This window comes from Neoarius graeffei, chromosome 21, assembly GCF_027579695.1.
Source record: "Neoarius graeffei isolate fNeoGra1 chromosome 21, fNeoGra1.pri, whole genome shotgun sequence".
NCBI lineage: Eukaryota > Metazoa > Chordata > Actinopteri > Siluriformes > Ariidae > Neoarius > Neoarius graeffei.
In genome coordinates, this window is record NC_083589.1 from 61,271,423 (window position 1) to 61,298,881 (window position 27,459).

Sequence of the window (27,459 nt, forward strand, 5' to 3'; positions counted from 1 at the left end):
TATGACCTAAAACATCATCAGATTTTCACACAAGTCCTTAAAGTAGATAAAGAGAACCCAGTTAAACAAATGAGACAAAAATATTATACTTGGTCATTTATTTATTGAGGAAAATGATCCAATATTACATATCTGTGAGTGGCAAAAGTATGTGAAACTCTAGGATTAGCAGTTAATTTGAAGGTGAAATTAGAGTCAGGTGTTTTCAATCAATGGGATGACAATCAGGTGTGAGTGGGCACCCTGTTTTATTTAAAGAACAGGGATCTATCAAAGTCTGATCTTCACAACACGTTTGTGGAAGTGTATCATGGCACGAACAAAGGAGATTTCTGAGGACCTCAGAAAAAGCGTTGTTGATGCTCATCAGGCTGGAAAAGGTTACAAAACCATCTCTAAAGAGTTTGGACTCCACCAATCCACAGTCAGACAGATTGTGTACAAATGGAGGAAATTCAAGACCATTGTTACCTTCCTCAGGGGTGGTCGACCAGCAAAGATCACTCCAAAAGCAAGGCGTGTAATAGTCGGCAAGGTCACAAAGGACCCCAGGGTAACTTCTAAGCAACTGAAGGCCTCCCTCACATTGGCTAATGTTAATGTTCATGAGTCCACCATCAGGAGAACACTGAACAACAATGGTGTGCTACAAGGAGAAAGCCACTGCTCTCCAAAAAGAACATTGCTGCTCGTTTGCAGTTTGCTAAAGATCACGTGGACAAGCCAGAAGGCTATTGGAAAAATGTTTTGTGGACGGATGAGACCAAAATAGAACTTTTTGGTTTAAATGAGAAGCGTTATGTTTGGAGAAAGGAAAACACTGCAATCCAGCATAAGAACCTTATCCCATCTGTGAAACATGGTGGTGGTAGTATCATGGTTTGGGCCTGTTTTGCTGCATCTGGGCCAGGACGGCTTGCCATCATTGATGGAACAATGAATTCTGAATTATACCAGCGAATTCTAAAGGAAAATGTCAGGACATCTGTCCATGAACTGAATCTCAAGAGAAGGTGGGTCGTGCAGCAAGACAACGACCCTAAGCACACAAGTCGTTCTACCAAAGAATGGTTAAAGAAGAATAAAGTTAATGTTTTGGAATGGCCAAGTTAAAGTCCTGACCTTAATCCAATGGAAATGTTGCGGAAGGACCTGAAGTGAGCAGTTCATGTGAGGAAACCCACCAACATCCCAGAGTTGAAGCTGTTCTGTACGGAGGAACGGGCTAAAATTCCTCCAAGCCGGTGTGCAGGACTGATCAACAGTTACCGCAAACGTTTAGTTGCAGTTATTGCTGCACAAGGGGGTCACACCAGATACTGAAAGCAAAGGTTCACATACTTTTGCCACTTACAGATATGTAATATTGGATCATTTTCCTCAATAAATAAATGACCAAGTATAATATTTTTGTCTCAATTGTTTAACTGGGTTCTCTTTATCTACTTTTAGGACTTGTGTGAAAATCTGATGTTGTTTTAGGTCATATTTATGCAGAAATGCAGAAAATTCTAAAGGGTTCACAAACTTTCAAGCACCACTGTATATCTGTAACCCCTGTGTCACATGCTTATTCTACCACAGTTAAAGTATGGGCTGCAGTCAAAAGATATGAAGGATGAAATGTGTGTCATGCTTGTTCTGTGCTGTAGCAGAACTGTTCTCCACGCCACACAGGGCTGTAAATCCGAGTCTGAGGTATCAGACCTCATTCCTGGCAAGCGTGGAAGTGAATGCAAGCATAGCTGTGCAGCTTGCGCTTCAGTAAACATCACAGTCCTGCTTCGATATCAAATCCAGACCAAAGAACACACAACAGACTCCCTGTTATCAGAGCTGGCACTAGTCTCAGCCTGCTCTCCCCTATGACTGATTATGCCTTTCTGAACAGGAGAAAAAAAAAAAAAAAAAAGTGTTTATTTTTCTACAACTTTTACATTTAAGGCACCAGCTTATTACGTTTACACGATGTAGGAAAATTAATCCATGTCTTTGTGTACAGTAGGCTGGACAATGGTATTACTTTGCTTTTGGGATGCTCCAGTAGGTGCAATGTGGTTGTCGAATGCAGACAAACTGAAAAGAGCTGTAGTTCCGTGACTACAGCTTTCTAAACATGAACCAGCATGACCCCAGTAGCAGAGCCTCCATTTTCGGTTTACCCAATCACGTGCAATTATGCATGCTATTCAACAGAAGGAAGCTCAATGGACCAGTTTAACCCCCCTGCTTTAAGCCTGAAACTGTTCAGAGTAGAGCTGTGTAAAAGTTTATAATTTTATAATACATAGGGCCAAATTACTCAATTCTGATTGGTCAATCAAGGAGGGATTTTTTTTCCTTAACACGGGGCCGTAGTTCTGAAATGCTACTGGCTAGTTCATTGCTTGGTTACGTGGTTAAATTTATAACGATGAATGATATTTGTAATTCCTTTTAGATCAAGCACAGAGTTTTCTTGCATTTAGCAATCAGCTTTTGTAAAGAAGTTCCAATAAAATTTTGTAAACCATTTTCAAAATCCTCATATCGTGTCGCCATGTCATGATGAAAGACGCTTTAGAAACTGATTCAAACGTTCAAGATAGTCTTGCGCCCTGATTGGTCCAGAAAACGTGAATGACAAATGTTGTGAACTTGAATGGCTTCTGAAGTATAAATTTGGCCCTATATATTATAAACAAGTAATCGTATGGTTCCTCGTAAAATTAAGGATAAATTTCACTCGTGATTTCCAAGTTTTGAAATTGAAACTTTGAAATCACCCGTGAAATTAATCCTTAATTTTACTCGGCCCCATACGATTACCTATACTAATTCAGCTGTTCAGATGTGAAGCATGTGGGACAAAGGAAGGCCACGTTCATTAACATGGGAATGTACAGTACATCCGGTTTCCTCATATGAGATTTACTGCAGTAATTCGTTCATCTTCAGTAACTGCTCCATCCCAGTTAAAATTGTGATTGTTAAAATTATTAAGATGCCATTCAGTTACACGTTACATCCACGATTCCAAAAAAAAGTTGGAATACTGTGTAAAACATAAATACCTTCAATGAGGCTGTAGCTCATACCGGCCAAGACGCCCATAAAATCGTAAACATGACAGGTGGCGCCATCTTGACAACTTTTATGCAAACCCACCTGGGCAACATTGTGTGCGAGTTTGATCAAAATCTGATCAATCCTGTAGAAGGAGTAGTGGTTTTTGTAAATCGTGGACGGATGGACTACATGTGATCGCATACGCTCATCTGTATGAACTAATAAAAACAGAATGCAATGACTTGCTAATCTTTTTTTGACCCATATTTCAATGAATACAAGACATTTAACTCAAACTGGTAAACTCTATTCTACTCAGAGTGGATATAACTCTACACTGACAAACTAAAGTCGTATATCAAGCAAGAAGGGGAAAGTATTTCACTTTCAAAACTTCAACAATTAGTGTCCTCCGTTCTCAAACAGTGTTGTGTGTGTGTGTGTGTGTGTATATATATATATATATATATATATATATATATATATATATATATATATATATATATATAAAAATAAAAAGGTGATGTAACTCCGTGGTGAACACGCCCCTGTCGCAACCTTTTTGGGACGTCTTGCATGCATCAAATTCAGAACGAGTGTATATTTACACATTTAAGTTGAATAGTTAAATATCTCGTCTTTGTATTGTGTTCAACTGAGTACAGGTTAAAAAGGATTTGCAAGTCATTGCATTCTGTTCTTATGTTTTACACAGCATCCAAACTTTTTTTTTTAAAACTGGGGTAATAGTTGCTTATCCAGATGTTCATAAGTGAGGAATTTTCTTTAACGGGCCTTTTTTGTTGCTGAACATTCCTGCTCTCCACAGTCTTTACCTGCAGAATGTCACTGAAATTCATTATCCATTATTTATAATCCATCATGCCTACTTCAATAGAAATGTGCTTCTTTATTCAAAATGACAAAGAATTCTAAAAATGACTGCAAAAAGCTTTTCGCACAAAACGCCTGAAGAAACTTTCCTGTCAGAGATGTGGATTTAAACGCATGCTGGAGAATTACTGTAAGCTGCGATACTGGTGCTCTCGTCTTGATAGCGGTGGTAATGTATCATGATGCTCTTATGCTTGTCAGCCCTTTAATCCATCATAGCTAGACCAGCTCGAAAAACTCCTTAAACTTCTCTGATCGTGCCTAAAATCCCATTACATGGGTAGATTATGAAGATGGGTTCTCAGTTTCAATAAGAGTGCTTTTCTTAATGAATCATACAAATAAAGCAGAACTGAATTGAACATATACCATATGTCACAAAAGCAACACACGCACGCACGCACACGCGACAGCTTTAATGACTATCCAATAGAAGTAATGGGTTAAGGCAATGGTTTTAACACAAGCCGCTGCACCTCAGAGATTGCCAGCTAAGCCAATATGCGGCTCATTATGCAGTTAAGTCAATAGGGTTACTCACCTTTCTTTCTGTTCTCCACAGAACCATCTTGCTTTTTGTCTATGGAGAGAAAGAACATGTCAGAAACACTCTGAAACTTATTTAACAGTCCCACGCTGTGCCCGAGATTATTCTGCCGCATCCATTTAAACATATTTCCAATTATGCAAATGCTTTCTTTGATTTAATAAAGTGAGAGGCAGTACTTGGTATTTTATAAAAGGTTAAAAACAAAAACAGATGTGGGTTGGGGTCTTAATACAGGATGGAAATCTCTGGCTAGGCCACAGACACGCCTGTGTCACATATGCAGCAGTGGTGATCTGTGCATTCGATGAACAATAACACAGCCTAGGCTTTGTGAGCGCTGAGCTGCTGAAAGGTCTAGGGGCATTCATTGGAACTGCGAACACATGAGCACAGGAGGCTGCGGAAATTCAGTACAAAAGCTGCTGGCTAATGGAGCAGAAATCCTTGCCATATGCTAAACTGAGGATATGATAAACAGAAATAAAAAATAATTAAATAAAAGCAAGCAAACAAAAACACCAAAAAAAATTTCAGCTCAATTTGGTCTCTGCTGATTGGCAAAAAAAAAAAAAAAAAAACACACACAGCTTATTGTAGACTTGTGTAGCTGTACAAAATAAATAAATTATTAATAATTAAAAAAAACACACACACACACACACACACCACAATATTAAACCAACAACTATTTATCTCAAACAATAACTAATCCTAATTAACAGCATTTTACGAATAGCTCATGTGATCGAGTTTTCAAGTCATGTGATGTCGAAATGAAGGCAAGCTTAAACAAAGCACGTAGCATATCGCATATCGATCATCACGTGTCAATTTAAATGATTAATAGCCAATGTAATGTAAAGAATGGCGTATTGTGCACCACCTGGTGCAGGGCAGTGCTGTATTACATGAATACCTCACTTATTCAGAACACTTTTTCCAACACTGAGTAATGTAAAGGTCACATGGCCAAAATTAGAACAAGTTTGAGGTAAATTAGACAACAAAGCTGAACATGCACTGCAAAATGAAGGGGGGGGGGGCATCTTAGCAGGTGAAAATATGTTGAACATAGTCAACTATATCTAACATGTCCTATTATAACATTAACATTTGCTTTATTGTAAAGATTATTAAACTTGTAGACATTTTTACTCATTTCAAGCTTTATTTTTTTTTTCATTCTATTACCAGGTAATTTTACTTAATTCCAGAAACAATTTCAAGCTTGAAACAAGTAAAAATGTCTAGAAATAGGTTAAAAATCTTGGTTTAATGTATTCTAATAATAGGAAATGCAATATACATTTGACTATATTCAGGATAATCTCACTTGCCAAGATACTGTAGTGAGACACTACGGGAGGAAGAAGAAGGAGGAAGTAGAAAGAAGGAGGAGGAAAAAGAAGAATTTTCTTGACTAAACTACACAAATTATTCCAGAAAGATTTCTATAAATGTAGATTTCTGAGAGTTTCTTCACAGCGCAACAAAATTATTTTTATTCTCACAAATTCAACAGACTGAATCCTTGGTTTGATAAAAGTATACACCTTTGTGCTTATTTACACTCATTTGCATAAATAAATGTAAAATCAACTAAGAGAAATTATTCATGATCTCTAGTGTTTGAAAAACTCATCTTGCCTTAAATATTCAAATGCAAATTATATATATATATAAAATATGTACATTTTATGAAAATCCAAACAGTGATCTTTGTTCTGGCGACCCTCGTGTCTTGCGCTTCAAGGATGTGGCCTTAAATCAAACTGGCCACAGACTCGGCGCCACAGTGTTTGTCTATGGCGAGTGAGCCTGACTGAGCAGGAAATAAAACAAACATCACTCTAACCCACAGTGAGTCAGGCATTGGTGCACTCCTGTTCACTGTATGTGTGCAATAGATACCATATTCTCACCCATACACAGCTGACACGCCCAAATTAGATAACAGTTTTTCTTTGGATAACAATATCACTGCTGCCTCTCCATGCTGAAAGGCCACAGACCAACATGGCTGATCTATTTTAAAACAGGTCAGCCTGCCAGAGAGGCTGGAAGGACACCAAAGAATAGTGCTGGCATACTTTTCTTCTCCTTCTTCTTCTCCTTTTCTTTCTTCTTCTCCTCTTTCTCATCGTCATCATCCTCATCCTCTCCTGCCCCCAGTAACGTGAAGATGATTCCAGTCTGGGAGTTGACTCCGACGGCAGTGACGACCATTTTTCCAGAGCCCTCCATGACATGGGTACCTGCACACACAAGGACGCACAGGTGAGGGCATGCCATTTGGTCGCAAGTGCAATAAACACAAACGTTTCATTTCTGCGCAAGTGCCATCTAAATATGGGTTGTCTGTCGGACCCAAAGAAGCAGCTATTTATAAAATCACAGAGTGCTTTGGGATTGAAAAGTGTTTTCTTTGAAATTAAGCAAAGCTAGAATGATGCTACTGCTTCATCTTACACTGTCAGTCAAAGAAAGGCCTGAAAAAACACCAGCTCGCTTTTGAGCTTTCTTTTACGAGGCAAAAGGAGCTCAGGGGGATTGTAAAGAAAGTGTACTTGGACCTTTGTTCTCACGTGACAGCATTTCCCAGACAGCGGGCCCACGTTATCAGCATCGTTTGTATTTCATAACTTTAACTGCCCGACAGTATTACTTATCTATACATGCAAAATGGGCTGGATACTTTAAAATGGAACAGGGATTTTCAAGGCTTAAACGCTTCAGCACAAAATTCAGGCACATACTGTACAGTCAAGCCGGAAAGTCTGCGCACCCCTTTCACCTTCTCCACATTTTATTACATTACAGACTTGTTCTACAATAGATGGCGTTCCTTTTTTGCCTCAAACATCTCCACACAATCACCAAGAATTATGAAGTGAAAACAGGTTTTTAGAAAATATGCAAATTTTATTTTACTGACAAAAATAGGTTATTTAGGGGTTACATATCTATACACACCCTTTAGTCAGGGAGCATAAGTAACCTACTTTGCAAAATTTGCCAAGTCTGGTTTCTCAGTGTTAACCCTTTATTTACATCCCAAACAAATTATTTTTACTTGTTGTAATGTCAGCAATCACCATTTTCACCAAAAAAAGGAAATGCTAAATATCGCATGTAAAAACGTTAAAAAAAAAACTATATATATAGAAATCATATATTTACATATCAAGTTAAGTTTAAAATGAGACATTTAAGTACATAGAGAACATAAAAAAAACCAGAAATATTTTGCACTATTGCTACAGAACTTGAGAATATTTATAGCTTATCTACATTCCAGAACTCAGCTCACACTCTCATTTCAGAAATTTCTGTGATACATTTATTACTAAGCTGCTAGCAGTTTGGTTTTTTTTTAATGTCCAAACTACATCAAGAAGTCACACTTTGCCTAAGGATTCAAACACAAAACACGAAGATAAAAGCAGTTATTGGTAACATATCACTAGAAATAAAGCAGAATGAGCATTTTCTAAGAGCATGCATATTAAGCTACCTTCAAATGTGTCCACATGTTTATGATGCAATGAACTCATCATTTGATATTCCATATTAATAAGTAAAAAACGAATGATACTTCTAATTCAAAATATTATATTTGACATGCGCAGGTTTCAAATTTTGTCTTAAAATCTTTTACTCAAATAAGGAATCACTTATCCCAGCTTTTTATCGAAGAGTTGGTATGTGGACACATTGTTAAGCATTAGCATATTAGCACAAAGCATATTTACAGGATCGGTGCAAGGATGAGGAATCTGTTGTGGTATGTGGTTGTGTATGGAGAGTGCATGGACAGATAAGCATCAGGCATTTCAGTAACTCTATAACTAACAGGTTCACTAGTTATCTACAATTTGTAAGAAAGAGTTGTATTCTTAGTTATGGCAGACATCCGAGACGAGCATGCAAACATACAGACAGGTAAAGACAGACACACAAAGAAGCGACTAACTTGCTGAAATACTTTTGCAACAAATCTCACAGAGTTATGGGACCCCAACAGAAAATCAGTCACCTTGTTAAACACTTTTTTTCATCAATCTTGAAAAAAACATACATACATTTAGATAAAGAATCTATAGAGTAACAAACTCGTAAAAGCAAAAAGTTGTGTCAGTTGAATAGACTGAGCAGCGCACCACCTCTGAGGTTCGAACTGATCCCACTCAGTAGTTTAGGTCCTTTTAGGGTTAAATGGGTATCCAATGTACGAACCATGCTTTTGACCCAAGTTAAAAGGTTGCGTGCCACAAATAACACTTATTATGGATATAATAATTGCATATTAATGATGTAATACTTTTATACCAATTTCCTATATGTGGTTTCAGGGCTCTTTTTATGCGCAAAGTTCCCCTGCATGATTAACTATGAAACAGCAGCCTACAAACGTTACAACAAGTCCAGATTTATGAATTTATATCTGAACTTGTATATTAATACCAAAAACAAGACTTGGCAAATTTTGCAAAGCAGCCTCCAAATATAAACAAATACCGCCTGACTACTTTGCCTAATACTTGATTAATGCACCTTTGGCAGCAATTACAGCTTCAAGCGTCTTGGGAAAGAAGCTACGAGCTTGGTGCACTTGTTTCTGGACATTTTTGCCCATTCCTCTTGGCATATCCTTGCAAGCTCCGTCGGGTTGGATGGGGAGCATTGGTACACAGCCATTTTCAGCTCCTTCCACAGATGTTCAATTGGATTCAGGTCTGGGCTCTGGCTGGGCCACTCAAGGACATTCACAGACTTTCTCCGAATCCACTCCTTTGTTCTCTTGGCTGTGTGCTTCGGGTCGTTGTCATGTTGGAAGGTAAACCTTTGCCCCAGTCTGAGGTCCAGAGCGCTCTGGAGCAGGTTTTCTTCAAGGATCTCGGTGTACTTAGCTGCATTCATCTTTCCCTCCATCAGGACTAGTTGCCCCAACATCCCCACATCATGATGCTGCCACCGCCATGCTTCACTGTAGGGATGGCATTAACCAGGTGATGAGTGGTTCCTGGTTTCCTCCAGACGCGACGCTTGGTATTCAGGCCAAAAAGTTCAATTTTGGTTTTATCAGACCAGAGAATCTTGTTTCTTATGGTTTGAGAGTCCTCTAGGTGCCTTTTGGCAAACTCCAAGCAGGCTGTCATGTGCCTTTTACGAAGGAGTGGCTTCCGTCTGGCCACTTTACCATAAAGGCCTGATTCGTGGAGTGCTGCCTGGATGGTTGATCTTCTGAAGGTTCTCCCATCTCCACAAGGATACGCTGGAGCTCTGTCAGAGTGACCCTCGGATTCCTGCTCACCTCCCTGGCCAAGGCCCGTCTTCCCCAATTGCTCAGTTTGGCCAGGCGGCCAGGTCTAGAAAGATTCTTGGTGGTTCCAAACTTCTTCCATTTACGAATGATAGTGGCCACTGTGCTCTTTGGGACCTGTAAAGCTGCAGCAATTTTTCTGTACCCTTCTCCAGATCTATGCCTTGACCCAATCCTGTTTCTGGGCTGCAGATAATTCCTTTGACCCCATGGCTTGGAGTTTGCTCTGACATGCCCTGTCAACTGTGGGACCTTATAGAGGCAGGTGTTGGCAGTCCCCAATCACGTCCAATTAATTGAATTTACCACAGGTGGACTCCAATTACAGTAAGTTGTAGAAACATCTCAAGCAGTATCAGTGGAAACTCATGCACCTCAGCTCACTTTTGGGTGTCATATCAAAGGGTGTGCACACACACTTGTGTACATATGATATTTTACATTTTGATTTTTAATAAATTAACACAAAATGTCTAAAAACCTGCTTTCACTTTGTCATTATGGGCTATTTTGTGTAGAATTTTGTGACAAAAAATGAAAATCTATTGTAGAATAAGTCTGTAACGTAATAAAACGTGGAGAAGGTGAAAGGGGTGTGCAAACTTTCCGGCTTGACTGTAAAGCTTGAGCTCCTATCCAACAGTGGATCAGCTAACTTTCACTGCATTACACAGAGGTGAGCAATCAGTTCAGGTAAAGCTATGACAAAAAGAGGGCTGTAGAATACAGATTTTACAAAATATCTGAAGTGACAAAGCTTGAACATGAATAATAAAAAAAAAAAAAGTACATTTTCATCAGACATAATAAATCTCAATTCAGTCAATTTGCAAATAAATGGTACATTATTGCCAAGACATTTTAACACTCCTCTGGATATTAGGGCTGAGTGATGTAATATCGATATCATGATAAATTATTTCAGAATACACAAGATCATGCGATATCAGTTTATTAGGGCAATTCTTCAGCAGAGGTGCTAAAATTATGAAATTATTAAGATTGACTTAACTTGTCAGCTCAGTGATCTTGCTAAAGTATGGAATCCAAGGCAAAATGTACCGAAAACCAAATTTAAAAAAAAAAAAAAAAAAAAAAGTGTTGCTTCAGAGAAATTTGTTTGAATTTTAAGAAATGAAAGTTCAGTTTTTGTTTTTGACGCAATTCTGTTACTGACTTTTCTTTCCTCATAAAAGATTGTGTTCGAGTTTAAACACAGACAATTTTTTTAACGTGTTTTTTTTTTTAAGGGTCCAAAGATACCCCATGCAGTGTGACATTTTTATTTGATGCCATTATCTTGACTACTGCAAGTTAAAAAGTTACCACATTTTGCTGTGAATGTGATTCCGTTAGCAAAGAACTACTGGTTAAACCAACTCTCCAATGAACTTTCTCCAATTTATTCTACTAAAGTATCATCAAATCAACTTTTCAAGGTTTATTTATTTATTTTTGAATGCGACACTGGCAGTTTGTTAGGAAACCTACAGTACCAGTCAAAAGTTTGTACACCCCTACTCTACTCGTTCATAGATTTTTCCATATTCTCTACATGGTAGAACAATACTGAAGACCTCAAAACTATGAAATAACATCTGGAACATATGGAATTTTATGCAGGGATGAGAGTGGGTGGTCACCAAAAAAAGCAGAAAACAAGATGGCGCCCAAAGCCGGGGGTCTGGGAGGGATACCCCCCAGGAAAATTTTGGAAAATAAGGCCTTACAAACCACTTTTCCTGCAATCTGAGCTGTAGTAGATAAAAAAAAATCTGTTGTCTTTTTTATATATTTACATGAAAATATGTTTCAAATCAATAGGAGTATTGTTTGAATTCAAAATAAAATCACATTCTACATTCAAGGGTATGGTTATAATTTATGATCAACAAAAATGGCAAACTAAATTCACATTAAACATAAGTTTTATTAATTATCAAAATGTTCATATATTAAATAAAATTTCTAAGGGAGAAAAGGTCAGTCACCCCATGTCCTCATTAGTTGCATATGATTTCAGTCTTCTGAAATATTTAAGTTTTCAAAACTGTCAGCATTAATTCAGATTTACTGACATCATATACATGTTCAATGTATTAAATCAAACGAATGCTAAGTTTATGGGATAATGTCTATGTACACTTTATACAATTATTTATAGTTCACAGTCACTTCTCATTTTCATTTGATCATTTCGACGACTTCTTCAGCTTTCTGGCCAAAGACAAAAGCTTGTCAGTCCCCTCTCTGTTTTTTATACCAGCATCGATTTCACGTACCTTCGCGTCGTCCCGCTTGTCAATTGTATTCGCCATTTTGAGTAAAAAAGCCGATACGAAAGAGAAACGTATTTTTGAAGCGCAGCAACGATGAACATGTGCAAGTTTCGATAAAATAGAACGATGCGGGTACTTTTGTAAGAACTGTTATGATTGGCTTTTGTTCTCTCCCACACTCTTGTAAGAACTGTTATGATTGGCTATCATGCTTTCGCCAGCGATGTTTTGGCCAATTACATTGTAGATAACACGTATTCTACCGCAAGACTTAGCGAGACTAAAGATAGCGAAAATGTAAACATGTAACATCGTCGTACGCTTGAGTATCACGAAGGAACATACCCCAACCCCCCTCAATGAAAAAAAAAAATCTCAACGGATTTGGCATAATATCGATTTTTGCTCAGAAAAACCGGAAATCCGCCGAAAAGCGGAAAACTCTCATCCCTGTTTATGGTAAACAAAAAATGTTTGATATTTTAGATTCTTCAGTGTATCCAGCGTTTCCCTTGACGCTTTGCACACTATTAGCATTATCTTAATCAGCTTCATGAGGGAGTCACCCGGAATGCTTTTCGGTTAACAGGTGTGTCTTGTCAAAAGGTAATTAATTAGTGGACGAGTTTCTTGCCACCTTAATGCATGCAAGATCACACAGTAAATAATAAACACACAAATAATAAATTAGCCCTATTCCATCCACAACTGTAGTAATCCATACAGTATTCTGTCAAGAACTGAACAACTAAGTAAAGAGAAACGACATCCATCATTACTTTAAGACACGAAGAAGTGTCTTAATTCATAAAACTAAAAGAACGATCATTGAACTCGAAGGCATGTCCAAAGATTTGACTGGTACTGTACATACTGAAACACAGATTGTGTCTCATAGAAATGTAATTAAATATCATAAAATGTATATCTGTCACGTTGCCCAACCCCTAGTGGATAACCTGATATACAGTTAGGTCCATAAGAGGCAACATTTTTCTAATTTTGGTTCTGTACATTACCACAATGGATTGTGAACAAAACAATTCAGATGCAGTTGAAGTTCAGACTTTCAGCTTTAATTCAGTGGGTTGAACAAAATGATTGCATAAAAATGTGAGGAACTAAAGCATTTTTTAAACACAATCCCTTCATTTCAGGGGCTCAAAAATAATTGGACAAATTAAATAATTGTAAATAAAATGTTCATTTCTAATACTTGGTTGAAAACCCTTTGTTGGCAATGACTGCCTGAAGTCTTGAACTCATGGACATCACCAGACGCTGTGTTTCCTCCTTTTTAATGCTCTGCCAGGCCTTTACTGCAGCGGTTTTCAGTTGCTGTTTGTTTGTGGGCCTTTCTGTCTGAAGTTTAGTCTTTAACAAGTGAAATGCTGCTCAATTGGGTTGAGATCAGGTGACTGACTTGGCCATTCAAGAATATTCCACTTCTTTGCTTTAATAAACTCCTGGGTTGCTTTGGCTTTATGTTTTGGGTCATTGTCCATCTGTATTATGAAACGCCGACCAATCAGTTTGGCTGGATTTGAGCACACAGTATGTCTCTGAATACCTCAGAATTCATCCGGCTGCTTCTGTCCTGTGTCACATCATCAATAAACACTAGTGACCCAGTGCCACTGGCAGCCATGCATGCCCAAGCCATCACACTGCCTCCGCCGTGTTTTACAGATGATGTGGTATGCTTTGGATCATGAGCTGTACCACGCCTTTGCCATACTTTTTTCTTTCCATCATTCTGGTAGAGGTTGATCTTGGTTTCATCTGTCCAAAGAATGTTCTTCCAGAACTGTGCTGGCTTTTTTAGATGTTTTTTAGCAAAGCCCAATCTAGCCTTTTTATTCTTGAGGCTTATGAGTGGCTTGCACCGTGCAGTGAACCCTCTGTATTTACTTTCATCCAGTCTTCTCTTTATGGTAGATTTGGATATTGATACGCCTACCTCCTGGAGAGTGTTGTTCACTTGGTTGGCTGTTGTGAAGGGGTTTCTCTTCACCATGGAAATTATTCTGCAATCATCCACCACTGTTGTCTTCTGTGGGCGTCCAGGTCTTTTTGCATTGATGAGTTCACCAGTGCTTTCTTTCTCTCTCAGGATGTACCAAACTGTAGATTTTGCCACTCCTAATATTGTAGCAATTTCTCGGATGGGTTTTTTCTGTTTTCGCAGCTTAAGGATGGCTCGTTTCACCTGCATGGAGAGCTCCTTTGACCGCATGTTTTCTTCACAGCACAATCTTCCAAATGCAAGCACCACACCTCAAATCAACTCCAGGCCTTTTATCTGCTTAATTGAGAATGACATAACGAAGGAATTGCCCACACCTGCCCATGAAATAGCCTTTGAGTCAACTGTCCAATTACTTTTGGTCCCTTTAAAAACAGGGTGGCACATGTTAAGGAGCTGAAACTCCTAAACCCTTCATCCAATTTTAATGTGGATACCCTCAAATGAAAGCTGAAAGTCTGGACTTTATGTCCATGTCCATTATATAACTATAACTTGAATATGTTTCAGTAAACAGGTAAAAAACAAAATTTGTGTCAGTGTCCAAATATATATGGACCTAACTGTACATAATACACAATTTTCAGTTCAGCGAGATTATGCCTAGAGCAAACTGAGAAGCGGCAAATCGTCACTCAGAACCTGAAAAATCGCTCACTTTGTCCAATTCAGAGTCTTTTCACTTGTCTACACTCACGCCAACATGATCCGTCAGTCAGTATTAAAAATGTACGCGAGTTACAGAGATAAAAGTCACATTAAACGTGAAAATCTGCCCTTTACTCTGACGGCTGCTGCTTAACTCAGTATTCACTTTACATATAGGACACTCAACACCAGTTATTCGAGCATACCGATGTCCATCAATGAAATAAACCTTTTCACACTGCATTAGAAATGGAAACAAAGTGCAGTATTAGAGCAGGCTTATGCGTCGCTCTTTTGCAGTTAAAAACCAGATCAGGTTTAGACAGATTAATGACATGGTGGAACCGTTTGCCAAAACCCAGGCTCTCTTGGTTGCAGCGGAATCTCTCAACATGACGACGACGACAACCCTGAACATCCAAAATGACCAAACCCGACCGAGAAACAGTTGCAGAAACACAAAGGCCGTGTTGAGCAACAGCCGTGTCAACCTCTGGATTTTGTAAGCCTGTGGTTCAGTATGGAGGAAGGTCACTGATCCATCTACAACAGCGTTAGACATTACATAATGCATCTCAGCGATGGCAGTCTCTCCACTGGAGGCGTGAGTGAATTTTAAACGACAGGCTGCTGATTTAATTTGAAGCCAGAGTTCATTTAAATTCTGTTTGAGAAAAATGTGAAAAGGAAACTATACAACACCTGATATGATTAAGATCTAAATACGACTCATTTACTTGTTACTAAATAATAATGTTGGTCAAGTTTATGGATAAATTTTATATACTACAATTGATCATATTAATGTATCATTATTATATTACGAGATATTTCCATCGTATTCTGATTTTCTTTTATAGGAACATTTTATTCATTGATCTTGCAACTGTAATATTTATATGAAGATAAAGATTAAATTATTTTAGACAATAAGCCATATAAATTTCTTTTGCTTTAGATAATTGATATTTTTGTACAATAGAAAATGTTTTGTAATTTAGCTATTTATTGTCTATAACGTGCATTTGATCATATTTAAATGTTAATTTGTATGAAATAATATATTATTATTATTATTAGCTCATGACATCATGTGTTGTCCGTATCTCATGAAAAATCACTTCTCTGTCAATTCTTCACTGATTTTTATTCTCTTTGGCAGGAAGGTTGGTCTGCCTGGGGTGCATATGGCTTCTACCCAAATTTGCATACTTGCAATTAATAATGAAGATATGGAGTAATTAATCAATCCCTAATGAACAGTTTCCACACAAATCACTTCTCCCTCAATTCTTCACCAATTTTGATTCTTTCTGGGATGAAGGTAGGGGTACCTAGGGTACATAGAACTTCTACCCAGATTTGCTTCATTACAATTATTAAATGAAGTTATGGACTAATTAAGCCTTAATGAGCAGTTCAACAACAAAATAAATAAATAAATAGCTTCTTCTCGGTCAATTCCTCGCCGTTTTGGATTCTTTCTGGTAAATAGGTCGATATTCCTAGGGTGGATATCGCTTCTATATATAGCTTGTAGCATTTATTGCACAAGGTGGCCCACTTTAGATCGTTCCTTCCGGACTAGACGGGGCTGGAGTGAGCTACGCCGTCACTGATGGTCTCGTTAAATTATTTTTGTTCCAGGCTGCTTATGGATTTTTTTTATACACTACAAGTTAACCCTGTTCAATAGAATTAATCACCCAGTTAAGTTTAACAGCAGCACTAACAGCTTCACAGCTTCGTACCGGACAACAGCATCGGATCTTTATCCAGCAGTTTCTTCACGTGGTCCGATTCTCCCGTGAGAGAGCTCTCGTCGATTTTGAGATCGTTCCCTTGGATGAGAACGCCATCGGCAGGTAAGAGGTCACCTGCACAACAACCATGATGAAAAAGAAAAATCATCAGAGAGGACATCATGTACTCTGGAAAGCCAAAATGCTTCGTATAAAAATTTTCCCTTCCGTTTCTTCAGCCAACTGTCACCTGTCATACAGAGGGTGAGGATTAACACGTGCTTCCTCTGTGACACGTGAAACCAGCTGACAGTACATTTTCTGCGTCACAGGGTGGCGTAACACACTGAGGAAAGCGCTATCCACCCTGTTCCGCATACATGAGCTCACAGACGCCTGCGATTGGCTAGTATCGCTGCAAGAGCATCTACCACACCTTTCCCGTCCCACAGAGAGAGCAGGACAGTGTCAGCACTTTCCATTACATCACAGCACTGTTTCTACAGCATATCTGTGCAACATAGGAGCTTACCATATTTGATTTGTGCAATATCCCCGACTACAATCTCCGCCACAGGGATCTGAATGACTTGCCCAACGCGCACTACTGTAAACTTCTGCTCTTGTTCAATGCGGCTCTGTAAGCCACGGAACTGCTTCTCTTTACTCCAGTCGTTGAAGGCAGTCACTAGCACCACGCAGATAACAGAAAGGAGGATGGCTGCTCCCTCGATCCATCCTGCCTCCGCCTCGCCCTCGTCTTCCACGCCTCCTGTTCCCTCCCCACAACCTAGACACACAAAACACACACCACTTTTAACAAAAAAAGGAAAAAGGGAAAAAAAAAAAAAAAAAAAACACCCCACACTGCTTACTGCATTACATCAGATTAAAAAAAAAAAAAAGAGAACAAAAAAACATTGCAAACATAACATATTTCAGAACTTTAAAAAAAGTGCTTACTTTGATCACTTGAATCTGAAGGTTTATAAAAAGAAAGGCCTAATGAAATTATGGCTGCCACTTCTAGAATAATCAACGTTACGTCTTGTAATGCTTCCCAAACTAATTGAAGAAATGTTTTTGGCTTTTTCGGAGGTATAAAGTTCTGTCCAAATGTTACTTTTCTGCTTTCGATATCGGCAGGGCTCCCACTTAAACCTGAAAGAAAAAAGAGAAAAGAAGAAAAAAAATCATTATGTTAATTTTCAAACATTAAACAGTGAGATCAGATGAATAAAGAGGTGCAGAGGGAAAAAAGCATAAGAACTAACAGAGCAAAGACCAAGGCTAAGTTTGATCAACATCTGGCTGCAGTGCATCACATCAGTGACCTACTTTCCAGCTGTCGCTTGAGAGCCATGGACTTTTCTACATCGCTAGCTGCAAGACTCTCACTTAGGCAAATTCACCTTTATCTCTAGTGTTTCATTTAAATCAAGAATCCATGCCCCGGATGCTCAGATTTGCATACTGCACTCACGCTAGTCAGCTGTGCGTCAATTGTAGTCCATCCATTTTTTTCCCAGTTTACTTTAGTTTAAAATTTATATCAACATTTTATACAACAGAATAAAAACACTGCTACAAAAATTGGTTGTTTGAGGCTCGAGTTACACGCTAGGCTTTTGCAGGTTAGCAGCACAAGCTAACTACTACCTACAAACATGGTCCAGAAGAAATAACCATCTCTGCTACTTCCTTCCAAGCTTTATCTTTTCTTCACAACTTCACTATACACTTTTCATTAAAATATACAGTGCCTTGAAAAAGTATTCATACCCCTTGAACTTTTTCACATTTTTCCACCTTACAGCCACAAACTTAAAAGTTTTTTATTGAGATTTTATGTGATAGACCAACACAGAGTAGCACATAATTGTGAAGTGAAATGAAAATGATAAATGGTCTTCAAAATTTTAAACAAATAAAAATCTGAAAAATGTGGTGTGCATTAGTATTCAGCCCCCTGTACTCTGATACCTCTAAATACAATCCAGTGCAATCAATTGCCTTCAGAGGTCATCTAATTAGTTAATAGAGTCCTACTGTGTGTAATTTACTCTCAGCATAAATACACTTGTTCTGTGAAGGCCTCAGTGGTTTGTTAGAGAACACTGAAGAACAAACAGCATCATGAAGACCAAAGAACTCACCAGACAGGTCAGGGATAAAGTTCTGGAGAAGTTTAAAGCAGGGTTAGGTTATAAAAAATATCCCAAGCTCTGAACATCTCAAGAAGCACTGTTCGATCCATCATTCAAAAATGGAAAAAGTACGGCACAACTGCAAACCTACCAAGACATGGCCGTCCACCTAAACTGACAGAGCGAGCAAGGAGAGCACTGGTCAGAGAAGCAGCCAAGAGGCCCATGATCACTCTGGAGGAGCTGCAGAAATCCACAGCTCAGGTGGGAGAATCTGTGCACAGGACAACTATAAGTCGTACACTCCACAAATCTGGCCTTTTTGGAAGAGTGGCAAGAAGAAAGCCATTGTTGAAAGACAGGCATAAGAAGTCCCGTTTGCAGTTTGCCAGAAGCCATGTAGGAGACACAGCAAACATGTGGAAGAAGGTGCTTTGGTCAGATGAGACCAAAGTTGAACTTTTTGGCCTAAATGCAAAGCGCTATGTGTGGCGGAAAACTAACACTGCTCATCACCCTGCACACACCATCCCCACTGTGAAACATGGTGGTGGCAGCATCATGCTATGGGGATGCTTTTCTTCAGCAGGGACAGGGAAGCTGGTCAGAGTTGATGGGAAGATGGATGGAACTAAATACAGGGCAATCCTGGAAGAAAACCTGTTGGAGGCTGCAAAAGACGTGAGACTGGGAAGGAGATTCACCTTCCAGCAAGACAATGACCCTAAACATACAGCCAGAGCTACAATGGAATGGTTTAGATCAAATTGTGTTCCACCTTCTGGAAAACACTTTCGATGTCGATCGGCCGTGCACTTGGTCGTTTGTGAGATCGTGCCCTTGTCATCGTTAGAGTTTAATATCTGTATCATGTTAATTGTCCTTTTTTAGCTTACCTTAATTGTGTTTTCATTTATACGTACATAGTTTTAATTATTTGGGCGGTGCCTCGCATGGGTACTTTCGGGTCCCGTTCGTGCCGACCCCTTTGGGTGGCTTTCTTGTCAGTTATTTTTATTTATTTATTTATTTATTTAATTTGCTCATTTACTTTTGTATTTTTGTAATTTGATGTGAGAAGTCATGCCCAATAAAGCAATAAAAAAAAAAAAAAAAAAAAAAGAATATTCATGTGTTAGAATGGCCCAGTCAAAGTCCAGACCTAAATCCCATTGAGCATCTGTGGCAAGACTTGAAAATTGCTGTTCACAGACGCTCTCCATCCAATCTGGCTGAGCTTGAGCTATTTTGCAAAGAAGAATGGGCAAAAATTTCAGTGTCTAGATGTGCAAAGCTGGTAGAGACATCCCACAAAAGACTTGCAGCTGTAATTGCAGCAAAAGGGGGCTCTACAAAGTATTGACGCAGGGGGGCTGAATACTAATGCACATCGCATTTTTCAGATTTTTATTTGTTTAAAATTTTGAAGACCATTTATCATTTTCGTTTCACTTCACAATTATGTGCTACTCTGTGTTGGTCTATCACATAAAACCTCAATAAAAAACTTTAAGTTCGTGGTTGTAAGGTGGAAAATTGTGAAAAAGTTCAAGGGGTATGAATACTTTTTCAAGGCACTGTAACAGGACAAGATGAAAACAATTATGAGGTTATCTTCCATTTTTGTGTGTCGGACACTAAATAGGAGCTAACTGCAGGTACGACTAATGGACCATGAGCTGGTTTAGTAGTTAGTGTGTCCACCTCTCGACCGGGAGATCATGAGTTCTGCTCACAGTCAGGTCATGCCAAGGACCATCATAAAAATGGTACCTAGTGCCATCTGGTGAGGCACCACAATACAGATGTGAGTAGGGAGTCAAACTCTTGTGGTTACCAAAGGATCCACCCCTGTATTGTAACCCTAGCTATGTAAATCAGCCAAGGGCTATAGAAAGGGAGATCAGCGCTGCCCGATGTGCCTCATGGCATGGGAAGGACTTAGATTTTTTTTTTTTTGCAGGTAGGAACTAAAGCAATTGGTGGGGAACTGAGAAAAAGTCGGACCATTAGGATTATATGATTCATTCCTCAGACCATTCACACAATTTCATTTTGCCACTTTAATGAGTCATACCTAACCTGGGGGTGAGGAAAAATAATAATTTCAACTTCTCACGCAGTCACATCTCCGTGTCACGTGTACACAGGAAATAAACTACTGCTTTGTTCAAACAATGTTAGTCGCAAACACTTAAAATTTGTGGCCTCCATTAGCATAAGCATTCGGGTCTTACTGGCTCTGTAGATCTGTTACTAAAACTCCAGCAGTCAAACTTAGTGGTTCTATTAAACAGCTTTGTCATGTATGACTTACTAGAAAGTAAAATCAGGATTCCATAACTTTAAAAGTTAATTAATGAATAATTAATATACGTGAAGTGTGGAGGATGTAAGTAAGGTGCTGCGCCAACTAACATACTTAACTGCTTATTCCCAGGGTTAAGATTTTGCACATTCCTCTACAACAAAAAAGTACAAATTAATAAATTTAAAAAAAAAAAAATCGTTGATAAAGTGTAGCTGCAGTCAGCAAAGTCCTTAGGACAAGAAACCTGTCTGCAGTCAAAGCAGACTTTTATCAGCAGTAAAACATGTGTTGACATCACTGTCTGTATCGAGGACATATGGAGGGAAGAGGAAAGTTAAAACTAACTTCACCGCAGCTTCGTTCGGTTAATTGCACAGTTAGTTATCGAGGAGACATACTGATGTGAGCTGAAGCAAATGCACAGACACTTTAATAACACACTTGGAAATAACATACACGGACCACATGCTGCAGGCTTGTGTGTTTTACACCACACGGTCGAGGTCACTCGGGTAGGAAAACACGTACACAAGCTGCGCTGCGTTCTGTGTACATTCTTTTGTCCTGTGCTTGAATCACAAAAGGTGTGACTACATGTGTCTACAACACCATTACATTACACCTCAAGCAATGTGGGATTCATTAATAACTACTGATTAACTGAGTGTGAGGTCTTTACGGGAAAATATCAGACCGAGGTCCTGACAGTATGGACCGAGCCATAGGAGTTCATTATATGGCTTTTTTAAAAAAGATTAAAATAGACAGTCATTATAACGAGGTGTGATGCTGCTTTCAGTCACATCATATTTGTAATGTAGTTGACTTGCGCATGCAGAATAAACAGTTAGCGGATTGAAAACTGAATTTCTGTTAGCAGTTTCTGAATGCTCTTCATTGCTCATTTCTTGAATAACTCTGACTTGTTTGTCTTTTGGCCATTTTTGATTCTGTTTTTATTTCCAATTAATCTTCTCATTTTGTTTTTACACCATTGAAAGCCGACGCCTTGGAAAGAAAGCTCAATCACCCACAGACATTACGGGAAAATACTACCCACCAAGGAACTAATCAGAGCACACGATTTTATTGGAAGTCGCTTGTGCCATATAATAACAGCATTCATTCATTCAAATATTATTTTATATATACAGTGCCTTGAAAAAGTATTCATACCCCTTGAACTTTTTCACATTTTTCCACCTTACAACCACGAACTTAAAGTTTTTTATTGAGATTTTATGTGATAGACCAACCCAGAGTAGCACATAATTGTGAAGTGAAACAAAAATGATAAATGGTCTTCAAAATTTTAAACAAATAAAAATCTGAAAAATGTGGTGTGCATTAGTATTCAGCCCCCCTGCGTCAATACTTTGTAGAGCCCCCTTTTGCTGCAATTACAGCTGCAAGTCTTTTGTGGGATGTCTCTACCAGCTTTGCACATCTAGACACTGAAATTTTTGCCCATTCTTCTTTGCAAAATAGCTCAAGCTCAGCCAGATTGGATGGAGAGCGTCTGTGAACAGCAATTTTCAAGTCTTGCCACAGATGCTCAATGGGATTTAGGTCTGGACTTTGACTGGGCCATTCTAATGGGGCTTTTCCACTACCAACGCGGCTGAGTCGGGCTGAGTCGTGCCGTGCGGAGTTGGGCTGAGTGGGGCTGTTGGGGTTGCATTTCGACTACAACCGCGCTGAACCGTGCTGGCTGGAAGTGGGTGGACACATTGGGTGGAGTTAGTGAAAGTGGGTGGACGTCACGTGATGTCGTTAGGCGGCGCAAACAGTGACATCAGTGACCTTTTAAGCGGTAGTCTCACGACCCGCTTAAAAGACTTTCCTCGCTTGGGTTGGTCTTCCATCTTCTAGTTTTCTGATCATCTTCTTCGTCGTAATTCTTCTTCTTCCGGGTTTACGGTGTTTACAGATCCCAGCGTGCTCGCGGTGCGTGTGTGGGCATGTGAGGACACTCCTCCTCACCAATCAGTGCACAGGGGAGTGTCTCCTCATGCCCCTAGCCCCACTCGGCTCGGTTGGGCTCACTTCCGCCCCACTCCAAAACCGTGCGAGTTTTGGGTGCTGAGTAGGGCTGAAGTGAGCTCAGTCGTGCTGCTCTGAGGTAGTCGAAACGCGAGCCGTGTTGGGCTGAAGTGAGCTGAAAAAGGGTAGTGGAAAAGGCCCATAACACATGAATATTCTTTGAACTAAACCAGGGCTTTTCAAAGTGTGGGGCACGGCTCCCCTAGGGGGTGCCAGAGTTCTTCGGGGGGCCGCAACGTGAGGAAAAATAAACCAGAATAAGTTACTATTGCGGACATTTAGTGAACTTCAGCTAGCCTTTGCCAGAGACAAAATGGATCGATTTTTAGTACCTAAAGCTACAGTGAGTGAGGAGACAGAGTCTGGGCCAAGCAAAAAAAGAAGTATGAGCACGATTATTTAAAGTTTGGATTTTCATGGACTGGATCTGAAGATGCTCCACTGCCACAGTGTGTTGTCTGCCAAGAGGTGCTAGCTAACGATGCTATGAGATGTTTAAAATGTGTAAAACAAGATGTTTTTTAAAAAAAGCACAGATGTTTAAAATGTGCAAAACAAGATGTTTTAAAAAGCACAGATGTTTAAAATGTGTAAAAGAAAAAAATAAAAATGTGTACAACCATTTTTTTAAATACGAATAGAACATTAAGTATAGCAACAACAAAAATTGTGGTGGGGGGCGCTGTTGTTTATTTGCTCTCTGAGGGGGGGCTGACTCTCCCACACTTCGAAAACCCCTGATCTAAACTATTCCATTGTAGCTCTGGCTGTATGTTTAGGGTCATTGTCTTGCTGGAAGGTGAATCTCCTTCCCAGTCTCAAGTCTTTTGCAGCCTCCAACAGGTTTTCTTCCAGGACTGCCCTGTATTTAGGCCATCCTTAAAAAAAAAAAATCCGTTTCCTGTCCACCGGGTGAGCAAAAAAAATTTTCAGTAGGGAGGGAGGGATTTATTTATTTATTTTTTAAATGGATGGATAAGAAATCGCAATGCTGTGTTTGCTTTTTCTTTCAGTACTTTTTTTATTACAAAAGCAGACACATTTAATAAAATGACAGTTTAATCAACTGAAACTTGTACAAAAACTAAGTTAGCATTTTAAATGCTGACTGCAACATTTGCAAAACTTTTACAAAAGGTACTTAAAATGTCCGACACACGGACTTTTTGTAGTTCTAAATCAGGTTAGGCCTAGTTTGGATGAAATTACACTATTAAAATGATCATTGAATGATTTGTTTTTCTGAATCTTTACTATTTTGTTGTTCGCTAGAATACCATTTTGCGATTTCACACTTAAGCAAATGTTTGAAAACTCCGGATCTCCTTCCTTCATGGTGGCTGCCATTTTTTTGTGCCGCATGGCGCATGCGCAGAGCTGATTCGACAGGGCTTTCCACAAGCGCCGGCTGCCGGCCATACAGCCGACTACACAATTAAGTCCAGCCGGCTACTTTAATGACTTATTTTTGTAGCCCACAGGCTCTAAGTATTAATTTTCGATTTTAATAAAATTAAATGTTTATCTAACGGACTGACAATAATGTCAAACTGAACCGTGCTCATTTAAGTTGTGATTCGTGCTGTTTGTACCGATAATCACCACAAATTCCCCGCCGACTTTGTTGATCAAGGGAGAGTAACTCATCCGCGGCCCCGACATGCGGTGTGCACGCGCACACATGCACTCGGCGGAGGCAGTAGTGTGTCGGGGCCGTCGGAGGCGACATCGGAGGGAACAGAAGCAGAGATGACGCTTATTTTGTCTCCGGTAAACCAGTTTTCTCTCGTTCAATTACGTGCTGGCATCAAAAGACACCGTTGGTTGTAAATGAAACCAAACTGAATCGTTGGAGTGTATTTTCATACACAAATGGAGAAATGTTCGCTGAGTGTTTGTGTAGCCGCCACTGCAGACCGTTGTCGTTGTTAATTCATAGTATGCTCAGTTGCGTGAATGTGTCATGCACCGAAAATAAGAGATTTACAAGCCAGGAATGCCTCATGATGCAATACGCAAGAAAAGAAAGATGATTTACTGCCATTTTACTTTGTATTTGAGTAAAGTGAATAAATAAATGGTCTGTGGAAAATACATTTAATGCTGGGAACTGCGTGCACAGGAGTTTATTATTAGTGATGCAGTGCTATGCTTTGCAAACTATTGACTCCCATATAGGGAGCAAAGCACAGCAAACTCTTGTTCTTCCGTTTTTCATCTTCCGTACAAATTTCGATTTCGAATAACCCAATAACCGTACATCACACACAGACAAACAATACATCAAAACATGTGGCTCGATTGGACTCGCTATGCTATTACTTTGTTCAGCATTCTATGATTCTTTTCGCAACGTAGTCGCGAAAAAAAAAAAAAACCCACACAATTTCCCATTCATTTTCTATGGAATTAATTGAAAAAAATCGCACATTTTCAATGTTTTTCAAACATCCGCCGCTCTGGCATGCTTTCACCTAGAGACATGATTCAAACTTTAAAACGTAGACAAACTTCTGTGTGGATCTGGCATTCAACTTTTTTGCTGGGTTCTATACTTTTTGATCAGTCACAGATCAAACACCATGATCAAATCTGGAGAAATTCAGACTTTATAATGGGTGTCTATGGCGTTACACTTCAGTGGAGCTTGTTAAGTTAGAGTGTAGAGAGCTTGAAAAAGTAGCTCAAACTCTCATTTAAACTGTTTTCAGCCACAATTTTCATTCTACACACACAATTTTCTCACAAGTTGTAGTCACACTTGTCTTGATTCACACAATGTGACTACCTGAGCGATAGGATTTACAGTTTTTGAATGAGAAGCCTGAAAGTAAGGAGAGGACAGCCGTGCTGCCCCATAGACTCCCATTATAAACCTGGCAGCGCTCTGACTGCAAAATCAGAAAAGTCACTTGTTTTTAACTCGCTCTAGTGTCCACATTTTTTTTAAACTAGGGACAAAAAAATTACATCAATGTGTTCATGAGAGCCTTGTAGCGCTCAATGTGAAAGAATTTTGTGAATAGCTCCTTTCGTTTCCATGTAAATCACCGTTGTTCGAGGAGAGGGAACTCTGAGAAAAAGCGCTCTTTGCTTGTCATATTGTGTCTCTTCCCTGCACCTGAGCACCGTTACCAAGGCGACGAGTTCCACTCAGGGAGCAGAGAGGGGCGGGGCTGCACTCAGGGAGCAGAGAGGGGCGGGGCTGCTCTCCCTCTCTCTCACACACACACACACACACACACACACACAGGGTCAGAGCATCGGAGCCACATAGCCTGCGCGCGCTGCGTCACTCTCACCATTTCACACAGCCTGGGAATTGTCGGCGCTAGTTTTGTGTTTACTCCCCCGGCGGCTACTTATTTGTCATGGCTGGCTAGTATGAGCCTTAGTGGAAAGCCCTGGGAATGCGTAAATGTCAAGTTCGATTTTAGATTTACGAACCCGAAAAAAAAATGTCGAAAAACCGGCATTAAAAAAAAAAATTTCACCCACACAAACGGCACTCACCTGGCCGGTGGACCGGAAACAGAACATATTTTAATAATGGCCTTAGCTCCATCCATCTTCCCATCAACTCTGACCAGCTTCCCTGTCCCTGCTGAAGAAAAGCATCCCCATAGCATGATGCTGCCACCACCCTGTTTCACAGTGGGGATGGTGTGTGCAGGGTGATGAGCAGTGTTCGTTTTCCGCCACACAGCGCTTTGCATTCAGGCCAAAAAGTTCAACTTTGGTCTCATCTGACCAAAGCACCTTCCTCCACATGTTTGCTGTGTCCCCTACATGGCTTCTGGCAAACGGGACTTCTTATGCCGGTCTTTCAACAATGGCTTTCTTCTTGCCACTCTTCCAAAAAAGGCCAGATTTGTGGAGTGTACGACTTATAGTTGTCCTGTGCACAGATTCTCCCACCTGAGCTGTGGATTTCTGCAGCTCCTTCAGAGTGATCATGGGCCTCTTGGCTGCTTCTCTGACCAGTGCTCTCCTTGCTCGCTCTGTCAGTTTAGGTGGACGGCCATGTCTTGGTAGGTTTGCAGTTGTGCCATACTTTTTCCATTTTTGAATGATGGACTGAACAGTGCTTCTTGAGATGTTCAGAGCTTGGGATATTTTTTCATAACCTAACCCTGCTTTAAACTTCTCCAGAACTTTATCCCTGACCTGTCTGGTGAGTTCTTTGGTCTTCATGACGCTGTTTGTTCTTCAGTGTTCTCTAACAAACCACTGAGGCCTTCACAGAACAAGTGTATTTATGCTGAGAGTAAATTACACACAGTAGGACTCTATTAACTAATTAGATGACTTCTGAAGGCAATTGATTGCACTGGATTGTATTTAGAGGTATCAGAGTACAGGGGGCTGAATACTAACGCACGCCACATTTTTCAGATTTTTATCTGTTTAAAATTTTGAAGACCATTTATCATTTTCATTTCACAATT

The 27,459-nt window shown here is 39.6% G+C and overlaps 1 protein-coding gene across 3 annotated transcripts in view; it reads right to left on the minus strand.

Moving 5' to 3' along the window:
* Positions 1 to 27,459, minus strand: part of atp2b1a (ATPase plasma membrane Ca2+ transporting 1a) — a 70,190-nt gene that overhangs the window by 17,119 nt on the left and 25,612 nt on the right. For all 3 annotated transcript variants that reach the window (XM_060903457.1, XM_060903456.1, XM_060903458.1), the window contains exons 3-7: positions 17,474 to 17,671; positions 17,043 to 17,300; positions 16,520 to 16,645; positions 6,583 to 6,747; positions 4,484 to 4,522 (exon numbers count right to left, since the gene is read on the minus strand). In XM_060903457.1, the coding sequence (XP_060759440.1) occupies positions 4,484 to 4,522; positions 6,583 to 6,747; positions 16,520 to 16,645; positions 17,043 to 17,300; positions 17,474 to 17,671 (786 nt within the window). The remainder of the gene's footprint in view (positions 1 to 4,483; positions 4,523 to 6,582; positions 6,748 to 16,519; positions 16,646 to 17,042; positions 17,301 to 17,473; positions 17,672 to 27,459) is intronic.